The sequence below is a fragment of the Arachis ipaensis genome, chromosome B7 (assembly GCF_059453495.1).
Source record: "Arachis ipaensis isolate K30076 ecotype BB chromosome B7, ASM5945349v1, whole genome shotgun sequence".
Lineage (NCBI taxonomy): Eukaryota > Viridiplantae > Streptophyta > Magnoliopsida > Fabales > Fabaceae > Arachis > Arachis ipaensis.
Genome location: NC_142442.1, coordinates 32,947,254 through 32,966,650, shown reverse-complemented (window position 1 = coordinate 32,966,650; position 19,397 = coordinate 32,947,254). Strand labels below are relative to the sequence as shown.

General features: G+C 36.8%; 1 protein-coding gene and 1 non-coding gene across 3 annotated transcripts in view; both read left to right on the top strand.

Moving 5' to 3' along the window:
* The first annotated feature begins 1,279 nt into the window (after positions 1-1,279).
* LOC148550780 (small nucleolar RNA R71) lies at positions 1,280-1,387 on the top strand. Its single transcript, XR_015893171.1, has one exon. It is a non-coding gene; the product is annotated as a small nucleolar RNA R71 (small nucleolar RNA).
* Positions 1,388-10,739: 9,352 nt separating this feature from the next.
* LOC107609469 (cytochrome P450 714A1) overlaps positions 10,740-19,397 on the top strand; it is a 28,696-nt gene continuing 20,038 nt past the window's right edge. The window contains exon 1 of one of the 2 annotated variants that reach the window (XM_088493740.1): positions 10,740-11,240. In XM_088493740.1, the coding sequence (XP_088349866.1) occupies positions 10,814-11,240 (427 nt within the window). In that variant the 5' untranslated portion in view covers positions 10,740-10,813. The remainder of the gene's footprint in view (positions 11,241-19,397) is intronic. The other variant, XM_088493741.1, reaches the window with a different exon arrangement.

Below are 19,397 nucleotides of genomic sequence, written 5' to 3'. Positions count from 1 at the left end.
TTCTTGAATTGTCTGCCATCTCTAATGAGATTTTAGCAGCTTGCACCCCATAGATTCCCAGTTTCTCTATTACAGAGAGGGGCATGAGGTTTATTCCTGAACCAAGGTCACACAGAGCCTTAAAGATCATGGTGCCTATGGTACAGGGTATTATGAACTTTCCAGGATCCTGTCTCTTCTGAGGCAATGTCAGTTGATCCAGATCACTTAGTTCATTGATGAACAAGGGAGGTTCAACTTCCCAAGTATCAATGCCAAATAATTTGGCATTCAGCTTCATGATTGCACCAAGAAACTTGGTAGTTTGCTCTTCAGTAACATCCTCATTCTCTTCAGAAGATGAATACTCATCAGAGCTCATGAAGGGTATAAGGAGGTTCAATGGGATCTCTATGGTCTCTAGATGAGCCTCAGAGTCCTTTGGTTCCTCAGGGGGAAGCTCCTTATTGATCACTGGACGTCCCAGGAGGTCTTCCTCCTTGGGATTCACGTCCTCTCCTTCCTTTACAGGTTTGGCCATGGTGCTTATGTCAATGGCCTTGCACTCTCCTTTTGGATTCTCTTCTGTATTGCTTGGGAGAGTACTAGGAGGGATTTCAGTGATCCTTTTACTCAGCTGGCCCACTTGTGCTTCCAGATTTCTAATGGAAGACCTTGTTTCATTCATGAAACTTACAATGGCCTTGGATAGATCAGAGACTAAGTTTGCTAAATTAGAAGCATTTTGTTCAGAGTTCTCTGTCTGTTGCTGAGTGGATGATGGAAAAGGTTTATTAGTGTTAAACCTGTTTCTTCCACCATTATTAAAGCCTTGTTGAGGCTTTTGATCCTTCCATGAGAAATTTGGATGATTTCTCCATGATGAGTTATAGGTGTTTCTATAAGGTTCACCTAAGTAATTTACCTCTGCTATTGCAGGGTTTTCAGGATCATAAGCTTCTTCTGCATAAGAAGCCTCTTGAGTACTGTTGGATGCAGCTTGCATTCCATGCAGACTTTGAGAGATCATATTGACTTGCTGAGTCAATATTTTATTCTGAGCCAATATGGCATTCAGAGTATCAACTTCAAGAACTCCCTTCTTCATAGGCGTCCCATTATTCACAGGATTCCTTTCAGAAGTGTACATGAACTGGTTATTAGCAACCATGTCAATGAGTTCTTGAGCTTCTGCAGGCATTTTCTTTAGGTGAATGGATCCACCTGCAGAAGTGTCCAGTGACATCTTTGATAGCTCAGATAAACCATCATAGAATATATCCAGGATGGTCCATTCTGAAAGCATGTCAGAAGGACACTTTTTGGTCAACTGTTTGTATCTTTCCCAAGCTTCATAGAGGGATTCACCTTCTTTCTGTCTGAAGGTTTGAACATCAGCTCTAAGCTTGCTCAGCTTTTGAGGAGGAAAGTACTTGGCTAAGAAAGCCGTGACCAGCTTATCCCAAGAGTTCAGGCTGTCTTTGGGTTGAGAATCCAACCATAATCTAGCTCTGTCTCTTACAGCAAAAGGGAAAAGCATGAGCCTGTAGACTTCAGGATCTATTCCATTAGTCTTAACAGTATCACATATCTGCAAGAATTCAGTTAAGAACTGAAAAGGATCTTCAGATGGAAGTCCATGAAACTTGCAGTTCCGCTGCATCAGAGAAACTAATTGAGGTTTTAGCTCAAAGTTGTTTGCTCCAATGGCAGGAATGGAGATGCTTCTTCCATGTAAATTGGAATTAGGTGCAGTAAAGTCACCAAGCATCTTCCTTACATTATTATTATTTTCGGTTGCCATCTCCTCTTCTTGTTCGAAAATTTCTGAAAGGTTATCTCTGGATTGTTGTATTTTAGCTTCTCTTAATTTTCTCTTCAGAGTCCTTTCAGGTTCTGGATCTGCTTCCACAAGAATGTTCTTATCCTTGCTCCTGCTCATATGACAAAGAAGAGGGCACAGAAAAATAATAATAATAATAGAGATCCTTTATACCACAGTATAGGGATCCCTGTGTGAGTAGAAGAAGAGGGGGAGACAAAGAATGTAATATAATGGAAGAAACACAACTGTGAGGATGGCAGAGATGTGAGATGAGATGTTAGGATATGAATGAATAAATAGAATAGGATGGGGGAGGGATAATTTTCGAAAATTATTTTGAAAAAGAGTTAGTGATTTTCGAAAATGGTTTTTGAAAATTGTTAGTATTTTTTTCGAAAATTTTTTTTAAAATTAAAAATAAAAATTAGAATAATTAGTTGATTAAAAAGAAATTTTTGAAAAAAAGGGAAGATATTTTCGAAAATTAGAGAGAGAGAGTTAGTTAGGTAGTTTTGAAAAAGTTAAGAAACAAACAAAAAGTTAGTTAGTTAGTTGAAACAAATTTTGAAAAGATAAGAAGTTAGGAAGTTAGAAAAGATATTTTGAAAAGATATTTTTTTTTTTTGAAAAAGATAAGATAAGAAGATATTTTTTTGAAAAGATATGATTGAAATTAGTTTTGAAAAAGATTTGATTTTTAAAATCTCAATTAATGACTTGATTCATAAGAAATCACAAGATATGATTCTAGAACTTAAAGTTTGAATCTTTCTTAACAAGCAAGTAACAAACTTCAAATTTTTGAATCAAAACATTAATTGATTATGTTATTTTCGAAAATTTGATATAAAAATAAGAAAAAGATTTTTGAAAAATATTTTTGGAATTTTCGAAAATAACTAAGAATTTTGAAAAAGATTTGATTTTTGAAAAAGATAAGATTTTCAAATTGAAAATTTGATTTGACTCATGAGAAACAATTAGATTTTTAAAAATTTTTGAAAAAGTCAATTCAAATTTTTGAATTTGATGAGAGAAAAAGGGAAAGATTTTTTTTTTTTTTGATTTTTGAAATTTTTATGAGAAACATGAAAATTATGCAATGCATGAAATTTTTAGATCAAAACAATGAATGCATGCAATAATGCTATGAATGTCAAGATGAACACCAAGAATATTTTGAATGTCAAGATGAACATCATAGACACAATTTTGAAAAAAAATTTTATGCAAGGAAAACATGCAAGACACCAAACTTAGAATTCTTTAATGCTTAGACACTAAGAATTCAAGAATGCATATGAAAAACAAGAAAAGACACAAAACAAAAAATCATCAAGATCAAACAAGAAGACTTACCAAGAACAACTTGAAGATCATGAAGAACACTATGAATACATGAAATTTTCAAAAAATGCAAGATGCATATGCAAGTGACACCAAACTTATGATATGACTCAAGACTCAAACAAGAAACACAAAAATATTTTTGATTTTTATGATTTTCTATTTTTTTTGGATTTTTATTTTATATTTTTCGAAAAATTCTTTTGAAAAAAGAAAATAAGGATTCCAAAATTTTTAATATGAATTCCAGGAATCTTGCCATGTTAGTCTTAAAGCTCCAATCAAAGGGTCAGGCATGGCTTAATAGCCAGCCAAGCTTTAATCAAAATATGAGTGTAATTCAGACATGACAAGCCCTACATGCTCATTCCCAAAGGAATTGGACATGGCTTTACAGCCAGCCAGGCTTCACATGCTTCATGAAACACTAGAATTCATTCTTTAAAAATTTTGAATAAATTTTTGAAAACATTTTTTTTATTATTTTCGAAAACAGATGAGAAAATTTTAGAAATATTTTTGAAAAAAAAAATTTTTTTTGAAAATAAAATAAAAAGGAAATTACCTAATCTGAGCAACAAGATGAACCGTCAGTTGTCCAAACTCAAACAATCCCCGGCAACGGTGCCAAAAACTTGGTGCACGAAATTGTGATGTCCATGCTCGAACAATCCCTGGCAATGTGAGCAACTTGGTATGCATAATCGTGATTACACTTCAATTATGTAAAATTCATGGCTCTTTCTTTCCCTGGAAGTGGCGCCAAGAACATGGTGCCAATACCATGGTTCACAACTTCGATACAACTAACCAGCAAGTGCACTGGGTCGTCCAAGTAATACCTTACGTGAGTAAGGGTCGAATCCCACGGAGATTGTTGGTATGAAGCAAGCTATGGTCACCTTGCAGATCTCAGTTAGGCAGATATAAATGGATAATGGTGTTTTCGAATTTAATATAATAAAATAGGGATAGAAATACTTATGTAATTCATTGGTGAGAATTTCAGATAAGCGAATGGAGATGCTTTCGTTCCTCTGAACCTCTGCTTTCCTGCTATCTTCATCCAATCAGTCTTACTCCTTTCTATGGCTGGCTTTATGCAAGGGCATCACCGTTGTCAGTGGCTACATCCCCTCCTCTCAGTGAATAATATGCTCACGCACCCTGTCACGGCACGGCTATTCATCTGTCGGTTCTCGATCATGCTGGAATAGGATTCACCCTCCTTTTGCGTCTGTCACTAACGCCCAGCACTCGCGAGTTTGAAGCTCGTCACAGTCATTCAATCATTGAATCCTACTCAGAATACCACAGACAAGGTTTAGACTTTCCGGATTCTCTTGAATGCCGCCATCATTCTAGCTTACGCCACGAAGATTCTGGTTAGGAGATCTAAGAGATATTCATTCTATCTTATTTCATGTAAAACAGAAGTGTTTGTCAGGTACGTGTTCATATGGGAGAATGGTGATGAGCGTCACACATAATCATCACCTTCATCACGTTCTTGGGTGCGAATGGATATATTAGAAGCGAAATAAGATGAATTGAATAGAAAACAGCAGTACTTTGCATTAATCTTTGAGGAACAGCAGAGCTCCACACCTTAATCTATGGAGTGTAGAAACTCTACCGTTAAAAATACATAAGTGAAAGGTCCAGGCATGGCCGAGATGGCCAGCCCCCAAAGTCTAAGAACAATGCGTTCAAAGATGATCCTAAGATCCTAAGATGATCAAAAGATGCCTAATACAATAGTAAAAGGTCCTATTTATAATAAACTAGCTACTAGGGTTTACATGAGTAAGTAATTGATGTATAAATCCACTTCCTGGGCCCACTTGGTGTGTTTGGGCTGAGCCTGAGTGTTGCACGTGTAGAGGTCCTTCTTGGAGTTGAACGCCAGCTTTTGTGCCAGTTTGGGCGTTCAACTCTGGTTTTGGCTCCTTTTCTGGCGCTGGACGCCAGATTTGGGTAGAAAGCTGGCGTTGAACGCCAGTTTACGTCATCTATTCTTGGCCAAAGTATGGACTATTATATATTGCTGGAAAGCCCTGGATGTCTAATTTCCAACGCAATTGAAAGCGCGCCATTTCGAGTTCTGTAGCTCCAGAAAATCCACTTTGAGTGCAGAGAGGTCAGAATCCAACAGCATCAGCAGTCCTTCTTCAACCTCTGAATCTGATTTCTGCTCAAGTCCCTCAATTTCAGCCAGAAAATACCTGAAATCACAGAAAAACACACAAACTCATAGTAAAGTCCAGAAATGTGAATTTAACATAAAAACTAATGAAAACATCCCTAAAAGTAACTAGATCCTACTAAAAACATACTAAAAACAATGCCAAAAAGCGTATAAATTATCCGCTCATCAATCACCAGCCCAATCAGCATCGGAGTAAGCCTGAAGAGACAAAGAGGAATGGGCAGAAAAATAAAGCCCATGAAAGAGAGTGCCTTTGATGTAGCGAAGAATGCGTAGAACTGCCGCATAGTGAGTAGTACAAGGAGCTGACAAGAACTGGCTAAGTACATGAACCGGATAGGCGATGTCTGGTCGGGTGACAGTCAAGTAGACGAGACCGCCAACTAACTGTCGATAGAGAGTCGGATTATCCAAAACAGTGCCATCCATAGGGGTAAATCGAACATTAGGCTCAAGAGGAGTAGACTCAGTGCGACTATCTGTAATCCCAGCGCGAGCAAGAAGATCTGAAGCATACTTTGCCTGAGAGAGATAGATGCCATCATCGGTGGAGATGACCTCGAGACCAAGAAAATAGCTGAGAGAACCAAGATCTTTCATCTCAAAGGTACGGTGAAGTGAGGCCTTTAGATCAGAGATACCATCAACATCATCCCCAGTAATTATCATGTCATCAACATACAAAGTAGAACAACAACTCCACATTCACTTTTACAAATGAAGAGCGCATTCTCATGAGGGCTAGAAGTAAAACCAAGATTGCATATGGTAGTGCTGAACTTGTCAAACCATTCATGAGGAGCTTGCTTAAGTCCATAAAGTGCCTTGCGAAGGAGACAAACCTTATTAGAAGGACAAGGATATCCCAGAGGTGGTTTCATATAGACTGTCTTTTTCAAATCCCCATTAAGAAATGCATTATTCACATCCATCTGACTGAGAGACCATTTTTTAACCGCGGCAATGGCAAGAAGAGCTCTAATAAACGTAAGACGAGCGACAGGGGCAAAAGTCTCTTTATAATCAATGCCATACTCTTACGTACAACCTTGAGCAACCAAGCGGGCCTTATAACGGTCAATAGAGCCATCAGAGCGAGTCTTGATCTTGTATACCCATCTACTGCCCACAACTTCCTGATCAGAAGGAGGATCAACCAGATCCCATGTGTGTGCTTTTTCAAGTGCTTGTAATTCTTCTTGCATTGCTTGTTGCCAATTTGGGTTTGAGGAGGCTTCTCTGAAATGTCTTAGGTTCATGTTGATGAAAAATAGTAGAAAAGCAATGGTAATCAAGAAGATGAGGAGGTGGATTCCTTACCCTAGAAGAACGAGCAGGAGGAGGAGGCATGACGGTAGGAGCAGGATCATCGTCCAGTCTGGAATCATCGGGAGATGTAGAAGGCAGAGGAACATGAGGCTGTGGAGGGTCACTCAAGATAGAACCTGTAGAATCATCACTAGGAAAAAGATCAACATTGGGGTTAGTAAACAAAGGTGACTGAGTAGTAGGAATCGACTCAAAGGATGAGAACCGAGAAAACATGTGATGCTCCCAGAAGACAACATGACGAGATATACGAATACATTTAGAGAGAGGATCCCAACAACGATAACCCTTGTGTTCAGTGCCATAACCAAGAAAACAACACATATGAGCCCGAGGTTCAAGTTTACTGTGTTCATGAGGCTGAAAAAGAACAAAACATACACAACCGAAAACTCGAAGAGAACTATAATATGGGGGGTATGATAAAGACGCTCAAAGGGAGTAATGTTACCAAGAATAGAAGAAGGGAGTCTATTGATAACATGAACAGCAGTAAGAACAGCTTCACCCCAAGTACGCTCAGAACACGAAGAAAAAAGGAGCATTACACGGACGGAGTCAAGAATGTGACGGGGTTTGCATTCAGCTCTTCCATTTTGTTGAGACGTACTAGGACAAGAAAACTCAGATAGAGTACCCTGTTCTGCAAGAAAAGGCTAAGAGTTTGGAATCACGGTATTTCATAGCATTATCACGTCGGAAAACCTTAATGACCTTGGAAAACTGAGTTTTAATCATAGTAGCAAAGTTGATAGAGATCTGAGGTAACTCATGGCGATTAGTCATCAAATAAACCCAAGTAAAACGGGAATAATCATCAATGAAAACGACAAAGTATCGAGCTCCGCCCATAGAGGCAGTGGGAGCGAGGCCCCAAACATCAGAGTGAATGATATCAAAAGGAGAGCAAGCAAGAGATGAATTTTTGTGAAAAGATAAAGCAGGTTGTTTGGCAGTTTGGCAAGAAATGCAATCAAAAGATTCATTTGGAACTTGACCTAAAACATCCTGAGACACAAGAGGACGCAATTTTCCTAAGGAGGTGTGGGCAAGACGTTGATGCCATAAGTGAAGGGTAGATGGAGAAGAAGCAGCACAGAGACTTGGTACAGGAGGAATATGAAGACTTTCGAGTTCAAACAACCTTCCGACCTTACGTCCAGTCCCGATGATTTGTCCTGTCCGAGGATCCTGTTCACGACAACCAGAAACAGAAAAGGTGACGTCAAAACCCAAATCAACAAGTTGACCAACAGAAATAAGATTGAAGTTTAATTTGGGAATGTAGTAAGTATCAGGAAGATTAAGAGATGACTGGGATATAGAACCCTTGTGTGTTGCGTGCAAGAGGGAGCCATTTGCAGTATTGACAGAAGGACCATTTGTAGTTGTAGACATGGACGAGAAAATATTACGCAATGGAGACATGTGATTAAAGCAACCCGAGTCAAAGTACCATTTAGAATTACCTGGAGGGGTCGATAAAGCAGTAGGGGTATTACCAGAAACAGAGAGAAGACGCTGTAGAAGAGATGCAATATCAGATAGAGAGACAGGAGACGGGTTGAAAGGTGCAGAGGTGGTAGGTTCAGTAGTAGCAGTAACAGCAGAAGTAGGCATAGGACGTGGTGGACGAGTAGGACAGGTAGTAATCAAATGTCCCGAGAGCTTGCAATAACGGCAGAACAACTGTGAACAATGGTAGCTAATATGCCCGTTCTGGTGGCATGTCCGACATTCAACAGAGGGGCAGACGGAGAAAAGGTACCCAAAACGGTTGCAGTTTTGACAGAATGTATCCTTTCTGTCTGTGGCAACAAAAACATCCGACTTTTTCATAACAGTAGTCACACAAAACAAAGAGAGGAGAGAAAACTGCAATTTCGAAGCAGAAAATGAGAAAACGGAGCGCGAAATCGGAAAGAGCTCACCAAAAAACCTTAGGGAGGGTCCCACTTGTCTGCCACATCAGCGAATAATGACACGTGGTAGCACCTGAGAGGAGGGAGAGAGACATGCTGGCAGCGAGCTGGAGGCGCGGGTCAGATGTGGTCCGGGTCGGACGGGTCGGGTCGGGTCAGGTTGGCCAAGGAAAGCTTCGTCGCGACATGTGGCAGGACCTAGGGCGTTGGATCGGCACGAGATCAACGGCTACTGAACCTTCTGGAGGCAAAACAACAGAGGTGGCCAGCTCACTTCCGGCGGCGCGTGACAGCGCGTCCGGTGGCGTCTGGTGGCGATGTCGGCGATGTTGGAAAGATGACGAAGAGAAGATCACAATGATGCCGGAGGTGACGAACCAAATCGTCGGAAACACAGAGAAAAATGAGGGCAAAGAGGCACAGGTGGAATCTGGAAGGGAGAGCAACCTGGTCGTGGCAGCGTCTTTCAGCGGCGCGTGGAGGCGCGTCTGGAGACGGATGGCGGCGTTTCTGGTTGCGATGGAATCACGGCGACAAGACGAACAAGATGGTGACGGGAGTGACGAACCAAAGCGTCGAAAAGGGAACGGAAAAAGAGGCCAAAGAACATTGCCGGAAAGGAAAAACAATGGGGCTATGAACTAATATTCATTGAAAAAAAAAAGGCCTAAGCTCTGATACCATGTTAGAAACAAGAGACTATGAGAGGAATATGAAAAGTGTATTATTGAATCTGATCAAAGGTACAATATACAAGAGGTATTATAGGTGCTAAATGAATCAGAGTAATAAAGGCATAGAATCCTATAATTAATATACAGATATACTATATAAAAATAGACGATACTAATTGATCTAAATTGATGCTAATGATTCTCTAACACTAACCAATCGTTAAATTTAAAATTAATTCATTAAAAATTTTATAAAATTTCTAAAATGCCTTTTTCTTTCGTCTTCTCCATTCCAATATTTTACTAAAACCAAATTTATCAGGCCCTTCCTTCACCACTCTCAATCTCCTTCCCTCCCCATTCTCAGTCGCTGCCAGATTCTTCCTCGCCAAATCTACTCCTTGGCAGCGTCGTCGTCATGATTATTGGGCTTAGTTTTGGATAACTACAAAATATTTTTTTTTCGGTAAGGAGCCTGAGGTCGTTATCAAAGATTGCTTTCTTGTAAGGGTTTGAGAGTATGGACCATGCATCCTTACGAGGGAGAAGGCGTAGGTAGAGAATGCAAAAGGGTTGCGGTGTGGATTAAGAGGGGATGTAGTCGAGATGATGTTAGTAGAAAATAACCTTGAGAATGCTGTACCAGTCAACGAGATCGTTGATCCTGGCCTCGCCGGCCACGAGGTGTCAATTACGGTAAGAAGTAGTTACGTGACTTCGAAGCGTGGGTCACACTCCCGGGCTCTGATGGTGAATGACTGAGCTTCATGCATGTCACGTGCACTCAGGAGCTTGTTGGCGTGTACATCCACTGTTCCGCTCCCGTCCTATTTTTCCTTCCATTGATTTGATTTTTCTCTCCAAAACACACTTATTCTCATTGTCTCACAATCAAAACAGAGTTGTTTTGTCCTTTTTTTTTTTATAATAGTACTAAATGAGGAGTAGATCTGGCGAGAAAGAATCTGGCAGCGACGATCTGAGAATGGGGAGGGAAGGAGATTGAGAATGGTGAAGGGAGGTCCTTATGAATTTGGTTTTGGTAAAAAATTGGGATGGAGAAGATGAAAGAAAATGGCATTTTAAAAATTTTATAAAATTTTTAATAAAATTAATTTTAAATTTAACGATTGGTTAGATTTATCAAGTGGAGTTAATCTTTCATGATTACAAGTCTTGTTTAAATTAGTTATGGTCAATTTTGTCAGCGCTTAAATATTTTATGGTCGAAAATAGTTACTTACTCTTTAATTTTTGACGAATAACTTTTAGATTTTTTTTTGTTTGATTTGTATATATTAAAGCAAAACCGTCATTTTCAAATTCTATATATAAAAAAGACGTCAGTTATGTTACTTTAAAATTTAATCGCGACTTTAATTTAAAAGTAATAAAAAGTCATGAATCTGTCATCAACTAGTTATCTATCTAACGCAGATAAAGATTCCAATCTTGATGATCTATTATTAGTTCTCTGATCTCTCTACCTCTCTCATATAATATAATATAATATATAGTTTATTATATAATGTGTGATAAGCAAGCTTTGTCGGGTAGTGTCAAAAGGATCAAACATATACAGAGCACAGTGAGAAGGGAAAGAGAGAGAGAGAGAGGAGAGATGGAGTTCTCTTCTTCTATGGCAATGAAAATGGGCTCTTGTGTTGTTGTTTTGGGGTTAATTACATGGGTATTGTATGTGTATGGTAATATTTGGTACAAATCAAAAAGGGTTAGAAGAAAACTCATAGCACAAGGGATCAAAGGGCCTCAACCTTCTTTTCTATGTGGGAATATTGCTGATATGCAGAGAATCCAAGCACAAGTTAACAACTTTATTGAAGCTCCGAATAACGGAAGAAGATGCAATAATAATGTTAATCATCATCAGTTTCTTGCACATGATTATACTGCTACTCTATTCCCATATTTTGAACACTGGAGAAAGAAATATGGTATGTTTTTCTTCTCTTCTCTCTTGATTCTTCATGCCTATGATTATTAGCTTCTCGTTTCAATTATCTAATTTGTTAGTAGTTCAATATATAGGATAATAAATTATAATAATAATAATTTATACTATTTTTTATATGTACACTTTTCTTATTGCGAATTCTACGGTAATTATAAATAAGTATCTAATTTGTCTCTAATTTATTTTTTATAATAAATTTTAAATATTTAAAAATGATTTTTTTATATTTTTAAATTAAATATTAATTTTTAATTTTTTTAAGATAAATTAGACATCACTCTTTAACCAAGCAATGACTTTGTTTATACCATCCCATAGATTATCAATAACTTAGTGTCCTTTATGATTATACAAAGAAGAGTTTATGCATTACTAGCTTAGGTGTATATTTTATGGTTGGTCCAGTTTTGTTTCTTTCTTTCTTTATTCTTTGCTTGCTTTTCTGTGTTTAAGTTCTCTATTGATTTTTTTATTTTTGTTGCTTTAAATTATTTTATAATTTCATTATTGTTACTAGACTATTAATTATATGTGGTATTGTTACATCAACAAAAGGACTTTATTTTGAAGTATTAATTCATTACGTAATACAATTGTTTTTGTATTGAAAATGTTGAAATATTGAGAGGCAATATTGGTCAATAATTTTAATTTTTATTCTTTGAATAAGCCACAATTTTAATATGTTAATAAGTGATTACATGGAAAGCGGAAACATTTAAAAAAAAAAAAGTACTCATCGGTACGGTAGTGATATTCTTCCAGAGTTCCAGAATGTCCTAGTTAAGACAACTTAGAATCTACTTAATATCATGGTAGTACTTGTTTATTTTTATTTAGTTAGGAGAATAAATATTTAAATTAATCTCCAAAAAATTTTGGGTTAAATATTTTGATTTTTAGTAATTTTTATTTTTTTAGAAATTTTCAAATTTTTTTTATTAGATAGATTGATTTTTCCGTATCATTTAATCAAATTTTTAATATACAGTTAGACAAATAAATTGCTAATGAATTTTATATAAGATAATCAAATTCTAAAAAATATACTTTAAAATAAATTATTTTTTTTAAATAACGGAAACCAATATCTATTTAATGAGAACAATTTTTGAAAATTTGTAGAGATAAAATAAAAATATGTTAGACTCTAAACTGTTTGATTAAAAATTTTTTGAAAATCAATTTGAGTGTTTATTTAATATTTTTGTATTTTTCACTAGAAAATTACCATTTTTTATATTTTCTTTTTAAAAATTTTCGGCAAATAATAAGCTAAATATTTTCTTAGTAGTATCATATTTTAGCTATCAATATATAAAATATCTACCAAAAGAGAAGTTATCAATAAAATTACATTCATCAAGAAAAGGTAATTAACACCGGAAGAAACAAGAAACTCTTACTAGGCTACTATGTTCTACCATGTTTCAGTATGAAAAATTTAGATGGGACAAAATTGACTACACAAGATTATAAAATTCACTTAGGTTGATATTTACAAAAGATTAGAATCAATATAGTCAGATTATAGTAGAGTAGCTCGATAGCTTAGGTTGGTAGTTTAGCAGTATGTATAATAAGTTGTCTTACTTAGTAAATTAACATCGGAATTAGTTCGAATAGTGTAAGGAGTTTAGTCAGACAGTTATTAATGTGTAGCTCACATTGAGTGTATATATATCAGTTTATAATAATGAAATCACATTTTTTGCCTCTCTTTAATTTGTTATCTCACATTTTTTGAGTCTCCTTCTCTTGCGTGGAGTAACTCCTCTGCCTCACCATCACACTCTGCAACCGAACAGAATTTTCACATGGTGCGGTCAGCATGGAGTTGCAAAAAGAGTGTAACCACTCTGCACAAGATCACATCCTTGAGGAGATTCGTGTGAAGTAGTGCTTACACGATTCGATCATCAATGGAATCGAACGTGCATGACGGAGAGGCGAATTCGGAGAACCAAGCGTTCTCGATGAGCGACATGCAGAAATTCGCGCGCATGATGGTCCAATTCAATGCATTTCAAGTACAAGCGTCAAGATCCAAGACAAATTTGCTGCAAGATTCGTCTAGTCATTTCTATCTGCACCCTAGCAGCCCCTAGAATTTCACTCACGAACACTTCATTAATCACATTGAACTACCATTCGTAGTCAAGGTCAGTGAAACTTTCCCTCAAATCGAAGAACAAACTCCAATTTATCGACGAAACCCTAATGAAACGAGAGAGGGACGATCCTTCCTTCGGAGCCTGGGATCGTTGTAGTACATTTGTTTTGTCATGGCTACACGGATCCCTCAGTCCAGAAATACTCCAGAGCGTCTTATGGTGCAACAATGCTTACGAGCTATCGATGGACCTGAAGCACAGGTTCGATCAAGAGGATCTGTTCAGAATTGCAGATCTAGAAGAGGAATTGTTTTCGTTGAGGCAAGGTGAACTCACCATCACTTCCTACTATACTAAGTTGAAGAGTATTTGGGAGGAATTAGATGAGTTTAGATCTATTGCAATATGTTCTTGCCTTCATAACTGTGAATGTAGAAAGAATCTTGAAATGATTAAAGAGTACAGAGAACAGTCCCATGTAATTAGGTTCCTTCAAGGATTGAACGACCAATATGCGAATGTACGCTTCCAACTCATACTTGTAACACCCTTACCAACTGTAGCAGTAGCCTTCTCCTCGCTTTTACCAGCAAGAGAGACAATTGATGCACTATATGGATCATGAAGCAAGAATGATGGCAAATGCTGTCACTAATAATACATTTGGGACTTATCAGAACAATGGAAGTAGTTCAATTAGAGGAAGAGGTAGGGGTTATGGGGGCAGAGGTAAAGGACATGGCTGAGGGACACCTAAATTGTGCTCTCACTATGGCAAGAATGGTAACTTAGTAGACACCTGCTATCATATGCATGGATTCCCACCACACATGCAAAGGAACCAATTCATAGGGAATACTGATGGCTCAAGTGTAATGAACTCAGTAAATTTCATAACTGCTGCAAGCAATGAAGATAGCAGCATTAATCCAGAGGGATGAAAAAGTCAGTCTTGATGGGCTGCTTTCGGACAAGCAAAAGGAAGCCCTACTTGCCTTGTTCCAAAACAATGTAGTGACCCCCCAAATAATGAAAATTTGGTTTCTGTACATGCACCGTCCGTAGGTACCTTCTATCTTTTATCAATTTCCAGCCATATTTTAAATTGTCATGACTGGATTTTGGATACAGGAGCTAGTGCTCATGTGTCATTCTCACTTGATTTCTTTCAATCTGTTAAAACAATAAAACCTGTTCAAGTCATAATGCCAAATGGTTCTAAGGTTGTCACAACTGTTTGTGGGACAATTTTCTTCTTAGCAAGCTTCTACTTGACTTATGTATTATATATTCATACTTTCAAGTATAATTTTATTTCAATTTCAAAAGAAGCTGATGCACTTTCTTGTTCCTTTTTGTTTAATGCACATGATTGTGAGGTTCAGGAGCGACATACCTTGAAGACGATTGGAGCTGCTGATCAAAAAGGGGGATTGTATACAATGCAGATCAAACTAGTTTTGGCAGCAGCACCATAACTGATGCATACAATAAAGGGTGATGTAGCTAAATTTGTGACTCTTGTACACACACACAATATCATTCATACATTAGATGATGCAACACTTTGGCATCATCGTTTAGGACATATTTCATATAATAAGATACAACAAATGAGAATTGCATATCCATTCATTACATATCATAGTAGTGATGTACCATGTTCTCCATGCCACTATGCAAAGCAAAAAATGCTTGCCATTTAATGAAAGTCACACCAAATCTGAAAATATTTTTGATTTAGTGCATATGGACATTTGAGGACTTATAGCTATACCATCTATTTCAGGCCACAAATATTTTCTCACAGTGGTTGAAGACAAAAGTAAATTTACTTGATTATTTTTTTGAAAACCAAATCTGAAGTCAGAAAATTGATTGAAAGTTTTGTCCAACTTGTTGAAACTCAACACAATAAAACCATTAAGTGCATTCAATCTGATAACGGTCAAGAATTTTTTATGCCTTCATTCTACCAAACCAAAGGTATTATACACTAAACCAGTTGTGTGGAAACTCCACAACATAATGGAGTGGTAGAAAGACGACATCAAGAAATCTTGAACGTAGCCAGGACACTCATCTTTAATTCAAACTTACCACTCTATTTTTGGCACTATGCCGTGGCTCATGCTATCCACATTTTAAACAAAACACCTCACATTAAGATAGCACTTTGTAGCCTTTATCAGATCTTATATAATACCTTACCGGATATTAAACACTTCAAAGTATTTGGTTGTTTGGTTTATCCATCAACTTTGGTTTCTCATAGAAGAAAGCTTGACACTAGAACTAGAAAACATGTTTTCTTAGGATTTAAGTCAGGAACCAAAAGATATGTTCTACTAGAAACAAAAACACGAGAGATACTAGTCTCAAGGAATGTGAAGTTTTATGAACAATTCTTCCCTTTCAAAAATACCATTGGTCCCATTTCTTTAAAAATAACTACTAACTGTAAGTCATATGAATATGTTAATCATTTTTTCCACCATGATCCCACTTCGGATCCCTATACTAATACACAACGGCTGGATAATATAATGTTGCCAGCAGCACCTCATTCACACCATCATGTACATGATACGCCCCTTAATCTGGCCCCGGTCTTTGATTGCACTCACACACCCATGGTAGCATCTCAATTCACTCCTTATGCATCATCAATTATTCCTAATTCACGTTTTACACCTCATTTACATTCATAAGATTCTACTCACAATTGTAATTTAGATACATCGCACCCACCTGTACAAAATTCAGCACTATCTAATATGCAGCCAGAGGTGCGATGATCTACTCGAATTAAACACAAGCCTGCCTACCTCCAAGACTACCATTGTATGCAATTCACCACCACTGATCAACAATTCTCCAGTTAGTGCCACAAAAAATATCCTCTCTCCAATTATGTGTGCTTGAATTCTCTTTCAGCAGGTCACAGGGCCTTCTCGATTGCTTTATCTACTAACATTGAACCACGAAGTTATGAGGAGGCAATCACTCATAGTTGTCGGAAGAAGGTAATTAGTGATGAACTCAATGCTCTTGAAGAAAACAAGACATGAACATTGACTTCTCTGCCCAAAGGAAAGAAGGTGATCGATTGTAAATGGGTTTTTAAGACCAAGTTTAAGTCTAATAGTGAAGTTGAGCGACATAAAGCCAGATTAGTGGCAAAGGGATTCACCCAAACTATTAGGTTTGACTTTTTCGATACGTTTATTCTTGTGATTAAGCTAACTACTTTGAGAGTCTTGCTCACCATTGCTTCGACTAAAAATTGGTTTGTGCATCAGCTCGATGTTAATACCGCATTCTTACACAGTGACTTGCCCGAAGAAGTGTACATAAAGCCACCCTTAGGTCTTCAAGCTCCACCCAGTTCTGTCTACAAAATACAACGCTCTTTATACAGACTCAAACAAGCCAGCTGCCAATTAGGGGTGTTCATGGGTCAGGTTAAACCGGGTTTGATGTGATCCAAACTCAATCCAAAATATATACTAGGCCTATTTGTTAGACCTGAACCCGGCCCTGGACCCGATGAAACTTACACACTTTCGGGCCACAATTACACCGAGTGAAAACCGAGCCGTTAACATTATATTACCTTGATACCTTCTTGTAAGCTAGCATGTAAAAATATCCAAATTTCCAAGACTCTAACCATTATTTGACAAGGTAAAATTCACTTAGAAAAATATAACAAGAACCAACACTTCTCTAAAATTAAAGCATAACCACAATCAATACTAATATTGTCTAATAACACCAAATATTTAAGTCAATACAAATAACACAATATTATGCATTAGTCTAAAGTTTTATGCATTCTAAATATAAAACATTAATTTATAGTCTTATAATGACTAATAACACAAAATATTAAGGTTTACAATACTTAAATTCCACATAAGAATAGCCATCATTCATCAATAGCCATTAATGTTGTCAACTTGTTCCTTGTGATGTGGATTCATTAGTGAAACCTACAAAACATATAAAATTACTCATTTTTCATATAAAAGATTATTACTTGAAATAAAGAAGTCACAAATAATAAAGATATCATAAATGTACCTTCAACAATTTTCTGACTACTATCAAATTGATCAAACTCTTGATCTCCAGCTCCTTGTTTAGAAGGACACAACCAACTTTGAGTGCATATTAAAGCTTTAGTCATTAATGGTGACAAAGAGCTATGGAAGATATCAAGCACACGTCCACCGGTGCTAAAGCTTGATTCAGAAGCAACAGTTGAAACCAGAATATCTAAGATGTGATGGGCTATGAGAGAAAGAATCCTGTATTTTGAAGCATTCACTTTCTACCAAGTCAATATATCAAAATTCTCATCTTCTACAGTATCCTTGGCCAAATATCTCTCTACATCTGACTTGCCATTTGCATTAGCATTCTCTCTTTTTTGTTTTTTCCACATATTTACTCTATTTTTAGAAACGCCCTTGACATTAGCTGAGATTTTAATATTGTCATCTAATACAACACTAGATGAATCTTTACCACCATCTCTTCCTTTATCATCGGCAACCTCTTTTTCATAAAACTTATGCAACGTATCTAATGTGAGTTTAACAAAACCAGTCATACTAGTAGACACTTCCTTGTCATAAACATCCTCCAAACACCAATAGAGATAATCTAGTTTGTACCGAGGATCCAATACAATAGCAACAAGTAACAATGGATTAAATTTGTCAATCGGTCCCCAATATTTATCATATTTATATTTCATAGAGCATGTCATACTTCCTAACAATTCAGAATGATTTTGGCTCCAAGATGTTAATTGAGAAGCAACAGATGCAATTTCATGAAAATATTTGTTCGATCTAACATTCAAGGAAGATGAGAAACTCAAAGTTATCTCATAGAAGATTCTCAAAAAATCAATGAATAATCTAGCATGTTGCCAATCAAGTGGTGTAGGTGGACCAACTTTCTTTTTTCCCCATTATCCTCTCCAAACCATCTAAGAAAATCAGGTTATTGATCATAAAGTCTATCAAAACCTTTTTCGAATTTCTTGGCATGTTCCAACATTAGAAAGGTAGAATTTCACCTAGTTAGAATATCCAAGCACACAAGACTTTTAGATTCAATCAATTCAGCCTCAATGCAATCTTTTAAATTTTTTAGTCCTTTGAGGAGAGGACCTAACATACCTAATAGCATTTCTAATGCTTTCAATTGAAGTTTGTTTCTCTTTAATTCCTTCATTCACTATCAAATTAAGAACATGAGCACAACATCTTATATGCATATACTTTTCTCCACACACCAACTACCTCTTGTACCTAATTTCATTTGAAGATAAGTGATAGCTCCATCATTGGAACTTGCATTATCTACTGTGATTGTGAAAACTTTTTCAATTCCCCACTCTCTCAAGCATTTCTCGATTTCTCTTCCTATTGTATCACCCTTGTGGTTCTCAATTTGACAGAAATTTATAATTCTCTTTTGTAACTTCCATTCTTCATCAACAAAATGTGTAGTCAAGCTTATGTAATTATAATTTTGATTTGATATCCAGCAATCTATTGTCAAACAAACCCAAGCACATGACTTTGCCAACCATTCTTTTAGCTTTTTCTTCTCATCTAAATAAAGTTGAAAGCAATTTCTTTAGACTGTCATCCTAGATGGTACTATAAATCTTGGCTCAAATTGATTTAACATCTTGCGAAAATCCAATCCCTTCAACAACTTTAAATGTCATTTCATCAAGTACAACAAACTCATCTACAGACTTTTAACAATCTTCCAAGTTATAACTCTTAAAGGCTTTGCATAGATCCTCTTCTTCCTCAATTTTGGGCATATAGCCATGAAGTGTCCCCTTCTTCTCCGCTTTAGTAAATATCCACTTATGAGCATTTTTTAAGTGCTTATTTAGAGAATTTGTGCTATGTTTAGTAGGATGACAACCGTATTTTTTTTGGCAATGATTACCTTTAGCCTGGTGTTGTCCCTTTGTCTCAGTTAACGGA